Genomic DNA, 5,588 nt, shown 5'->3' on the forward strand with positions numbered 1-5,588 from the left:
GACGCCAGGACCACGAGCCTGGAGTTCAAAACTCAAAGAGCTGCAGCAGCCCAGGCCAACCCAGAGCTGAGCTTGGCTCTGGTGCCTCCCTCCCCTCCTCCAAATCCAGGCTCCAGGCACCCTCCCCTGCTCCTGGAGGTAGCTCAGTACCACGGGAGGTACCACCCTCATTTTACAGATGAGGAAACTGAGGCAAAGAGGTGAAGTGACTTGCCCAAGGCCATGGTGGAGCTGGGAGAGGAACCCTGGGGTGCTCTGAGCTCTCTGAGCTCAGCCCCCACTGCAGGATGGCCCTTCCTGGGCGTCCCTTCCCTTTGTCCCTTCCCTGTGTCCCTTCCCTTCACAGGGAGGAGGCAGCAGGGTGAGTTTCCAGGGTTTGCAAATCACTAGTTTCGTTTAGTTTTAGTTTCGTTTTTTTTAGTTTTAGTTTTGTAACAGCAAAACTTGACAGAAGCGCGGGAGCTGATCCAGGCTGGAGAGCCCCGAGCACTTCTTTGTTTGTGAGGTAGAATTGAGTTACCCGAGGGGCAATCCCAGCTTGGAAAGATCTGTTCCTCCCCCACCTCTGCCCCCACAAAAAAAGCTGGATAACAACGGGGAGAAGCCAATCCATGCCCTTCCAAGTGTTAACACTGTTGGCACCTCGCTGGGGTGGCCAGGAGAGACCCCAGGAAGGGCCAGGAGAGCCCCCAGGAGTAGCCAGGAGAGACCCCCAGGAGTGGCCAGGAGAGACCCCCAGGAGTGGCCAGGAGAGACCCCCAGGAGTGGCCAGGAGAGACCCCCAGGAGTGGCCAGGAGAGACCCCCAGGAGTGGCCAGGAGAGACCCCCAGGAGTGGCCAGGAGAGACCCCCAGGAGTGGCCAGGAGAGACCCCCAGGAGTGGCCAGGAGAGACCCCCAGGAGTGGCCAGGAGAGACCCCCAGGAGTGGCCAGGAGAGACCCCCAGGAGTGGCCAGGAGAGACCCCCAGGAGTGGCCAGGAGAGACCCCCAGGAGTGGCCAGGAGAGACCCCCAGGAGTGGCCAGGAGAGACCCCCAGGAGTGGCCAGGAGAGACCCCCAGGAGTGGCCAGGAGAGACCCCCAGGAGTGGCCAGGAGAGACCCCCAGGAGTGGCCAGGAGAGACCCCCAGGAGTGGCCAGGAGAGACCCCCAGGAGTGGCCAGGAGAGACCCCAGGAAGGGCCAGGAGAGCCCCCACACCCAAGAGAGCCCCTCCATGCCCAGGAGAGCCCCCCAAAGCCATGGAAGCCCCCCCAGAAGTGCCCAGCGTGCAGCTGGAGAGGCCAAGCCATCGCTGTGGCTCCCAGCCCACGAACAAACAAACTCACATCGCTCCTAGCACACCGGTTTGCCACAGGAACACGTCCAGGGAGTGGCAGGAGAAGGGTCCCCCCTCTCCTCCTTCCAGGGAGTTAAGGCAACAGCTTCATCCTGACTCATCTGCTGGGGCAGAGCAGAGCCAGGAGAGTCCTGGCTCTCTGTGGCCACCACAAATCACCCCAAAAAGAGCAGGGAGCTTCCCCTCCCTCTCCAATCCTGCAGGAGATCTCCGTGCTCACACAGCCACCCCTACCCAGGCTCTGCAGGGAGGTCCTGGGGCTCCTTCAGCTCCTCCTCCAAGGTCTCAGGGCACGGCAGAGCAAACAGGGCCTGGGGATGTGTGAATCCCCTGCTCCTGATCCCTGCTGGGATCCCTCCTCGTTCACACACTCAGGTGCTTCCTGCTCCTCTCCCCAGAGCACACTTTGCCCGTTTCCCGGCAGTAGCAGCAGAACACCAGGGATGCCCAGAATGTCTTTTTTCTTTCCTTTTTTTTTTTTCTTTTTCTTTCTCTTTTGTTCCTTTCCTTTCGAGTCCAGCGCCTGCTCTGGCTCTGTCCCTCTCCACTGAGGTCAGGTGTGAAAATCTTAGCAGCATCAGTTTGTGGACAAGCTTAGCCTGGTCAAGTGGGCTAAAAGGTTAAAAAAAAAATAGAATCTAGGCTTAAAAACTAGTGAGAAATGCTAAAAGCACAGATGGCCTCTAACAGGACCAGAGGTAAGTAAACACGACAGACTCCTTGAAACAGTGATGTACCTCACGTGCTGTTAATTTGTACAACGCCACCAATCTAAAAAGCCCTAGGAAGGCCCAAAAATAATAATTAAAAAAAAAAAAAAAAAATCAAACCAAAACCAAAAAAGAATTCCATCCATGATGCCTGACCATTAAATAAAACGAAACAACTTGTTTGTTTTTTTTTTTCCTTTCCTTTTCCTCCTCCATCATTAATACTCTTTCTTCCCCATCAGCTATCCGTGTTTTTCTCAGCCTCTTTGGAATGGATGATGTACATGAAAGTCTGCTCGATGGTGAAGTCGGGCGGGAGGCTGCCCTTGTGCACCCCTATGTGCTTGCTCATCAGGTTGAGCGTGGAGCTGTAGTGGCCACACACCGTGCAGCGATACATCAGGGCCCCCGAGTGTGTCCTCAGGTGGCACTTGATGGTGGAACGCCCTCGGAAGAACTTGTGGCACACCTTGCACTGGTAGGGCTTCTCCCCGGTGTGGATGCGCCGGTGGTAGTTGAACTCGCTGGTGTGGGCAAACCTCTTGCCACACACCTTGCAGCTGTACTTGCTGTTCCCTGGCTGGTTCTGCAGAGCCAGATCCTCACTCAAAAACTCCTCGGGCAGCTTCCTCTTGGGCAGCCCCTGGGGCTGCAGGCGCTCCCCAAATCCCGCCCGGATGTCCAGGCTGCCCCCACATTTGTGCTGGCTGACGTGGTAGCGATAAGCGGCTTCCAGCTTGAAGCTCTGGCTGCAGAAGTGGCACTGGAAAAGAGCCTCCTCCACGTGCTGGTGCACGGCCAGGTGCTTCTCCAGGAGCTGCCTGTCCACGAAGCTGCTGGCGCACACAGAGCAGGAGAAGACAGAGATGCCCAGGTGGGACAGGGCGTGCCAGAGCAGGCTGCAGAGGCTCAGGTGCCGCTGGTCGCACACGCCGCACGTTTGGCTCTTCAGGTTCACGTGCTCCAGCAGGTGGTTCCGGACTGTGTGGAAATCTTTGGCCAAGGGCTTCCCACAAGCAGCACAGGCCAGCTCAGGGCCGGGCCCTCCCCCAAAACCAGCCACTTTTCCCGGGAGGGGGTCACTGGGGTGGACAATGACGTTGTTGTCGAAGACCCCGTCCCGCCGGTGCAGCGTCAGCTGCCACTGGGTGAAGAACTTGGTCTCGCACATGTCGCAGGAGAAGAGGAAGATGCCGATGTGGGACAGCACGTGGGTCACCCTGGAGTTACGGTCCTGGAAGTGGGTCTCACAGACCTTGCAGTTCCCCGTGAGCAGGTCCACGTGGTCCCTGGCGTGCTGGCGGATCAGCTGGATGTTGGGTTCCAGAACCTTCTTGCACACCTGGCAGGGCATGGCCTTGCTGTCCCGGCTGTCGCTCTCGAAGGCCAGTTCCTCCTCACTGTCATCACTCAGCTCAATCACCTCCTCAGACGGGACCAGCTCTTCTCCAGCATCCTCAAAATGCAGCTCGGCCTCTCCCAAATCCTCCAGCTGGAGCTCATCCATCGGCTCGAATCCCGGCTCTTTGGAGTGGTCGCTGTTGCTGGGGCAGGAATTGCTCCCCGTGGAGACATCCAGGGAGGGGTCAGTGGGGAAGAAGCCACCCTTGCTGTAGTCACCATTGCTCTGGGCCTTGTACTGAGGGCAGGAGCTGCCGGTGGTCTGTGCCACGACATTCCCACCAGGCTGGGCCCCCAGACCCGTGACTGGAGTGAACTGTCCTGCATCAGACTCCTGCTCTGTCTTGGGAGGCTGCTGTGGGTGCATCAGGGGAAGAGCCTGGCTGGCCTCACCCACAGCACTCCTGTCATCCTCTTTGTAGCTTCCCACCACGTCCCCGTGCAGGAGATAACTCCGCTCGGGGCCGAAGTGCTCCGCACCGCTCCGGATGTCCCCCAGAGAGTGGCTCTGCTCCGAGGAGGTGCTGCTCAGCACCCCAGCCCTGCCTTCCCCCACTGACAGAGCAGGCTGCTTGGTGATGGCCGAGCTCTCCAGGTCAGGGAAGGTGGAGTGACAGAGCTGCAGCAGATCCTCCATGCCCAGCCTCTCCGCCACCTCGTAGATCACCCCCACGTTGATGAGGTCGGTGAAGAGCTCCGAGGTGTACACAAAGCTCAGGATCTTCTCAAAGTTGGCTGGCGTGATGAAATCCACCACATAGGTCCTGGCAGCGTCCAGCCCAGTGTTGAGGAAGAGGTTCTGGAAGTAGCCAGCAGCACAGGCCAGCACGGCCTTGTGCGCAGCAAAGGAGCGGGAGCCCACCAGGATGGTGACGTCGCACATGGTCTCGGAGAGGCGGCACTTGTTGAGTTCCTTCAGCAGGTTGTTGGGGTGGTTGGTGCTGTGCAGCTTGATCCTCATGCCCATCTTAGCAGCTGCTTTAAGAGTCCTTTCTGCTGGTCAGCTCGGCCTTCACGCTTTCATCCGCGGCGGGAGCAGGAATTGGCAGGGCAAGGGGCTCTGCAGATGGGGAAATGTAAAAAAAATGTTATTTAACAACCAAAGCAATGTCACTCTGCTCATACCGCCCATTTTCCACCCTTCTGAGGAGCCACAGAGCAGCTGCTCAGGTGGAGATGGACTAAACCTGTCCTGTCACCTCAGTTCTGGGAAGTAAAAGCCTGGATGTGCAAAGCAGCAAAGTCAAAACAAAAAGACGCTGAAGGCAGCCTGAAGGTCCCTACAGGGGCAGGGACAGAGATCCTGCTGACCCTGAGACCAAACCAGAGCCTGCTCCAGACATCTTCCCCTTGCTGAGCTGGGGATGAGGCTCCTCTCCAAGATGTCACTCAGGCTGGACACACCAGCTGGATTCGCCTCTAGGTCTCCTCCAGCCGCAGCCACTTCATTCCTTCACTTCAGATTCCACCTGGACCCACAAGGACACTTCAGGCTCCCAGGTGGGATTCTCTGCATTCCAGCCTTGTGGATCCCCCTGGGATGGATTCCCCTGGGACTTCTTGGTGGCGCCTCTCAGATTCCTCAGCTGCCACCACCACACCTGTCCCACAGCACCGGCCATTCCTCCCAGCTTGTCCCACTGCCTCTGTCCCTCTGTCCTGCTCACAAACACCCCACCAGCTCTTGGGATTTCACGAACTTACCCAGGAAACTCTATCCTTAATTCCCCTCCTCCTAATTCCCTGCATTTTCCCCGTCCTGAGAGAGGGAACAGCGAGCTCAGAAGGCAGCAAAGAGAGGGAGTTTGGAGGGGCTGGAGCTGCCTCTGCCCCAGCTCTGGGGAAAAACCAAAACCCAGAGGACGGGATGTTCTCCGGGGGATGGGAGGGATGGGGGAAAACACCACCGGCAGCTGAGGAGGAGGATGAAGATGCCGCGGGGAAGGCTCTGGAAACGCTGCCCAGCCCAAAAAGCACCTGGGCAATTTGGGATCCCTGCGGAGGGGATGGGGCAGGAGGGGAAAGAACCGGACAGAGGATGGGGGGCCGGGGGAGGCAGCGGGAAGGGCGAGTCCCGGAGCTGCTCCGGGAGAAACGGGAGGAGATGGAGCGGGGGACAGCGGCGGCCCCGGGGGGCCC

General features: G+C 58.5%; 1 protein-coding gene across 1 annotated transcript; it reads right to left on the bottom strand.

The window, feature by feature from the left end:
- Positions 1 to 1,187: 1,187 nt before the first annotated feature.
- On the bottom strand, positions 1,188 to 5,344 carry ZBTB39 (zinc finger and BTB domain containing 39). The gene is made up of 2 exons (XM_005430804.2): positions 5,154 to 5,344; positions 1,188 to 4,509 (listed from the first exon to the last, which is right to left on the bottom strand). The coding sequence occupies exon 2, from the start codon at positions 4,414 to 4,416 to the stop codon at positions 2,287 to 2,289; it is 2,130 nt and encodes a 709-aa protein (XP_005430861.1). The 5' UTR covers positions 4,417 to 4,509; positions 5,154 to 5,344; the 3' UTR covers positions 1,188 to 2,286.
- Positions 5,345 to 5,588: the final 244 nt, after the last annotated feature.

The sequence above is a fragment of the Geospiza fortis genome, unplaced genomic scaffold, assembly GCF_000277835.1.
Source record: "Geospiza fortis unplaced genomic scaffold, GeoFor_1.0 scaffold82, whole genome shotgun sequence".
Lineage (NCBI taxonomy): Eukaryota > Metazoa > Chordata > Aves > Passeriformes > Thraupidae > Geospiza > Geospiza fortis.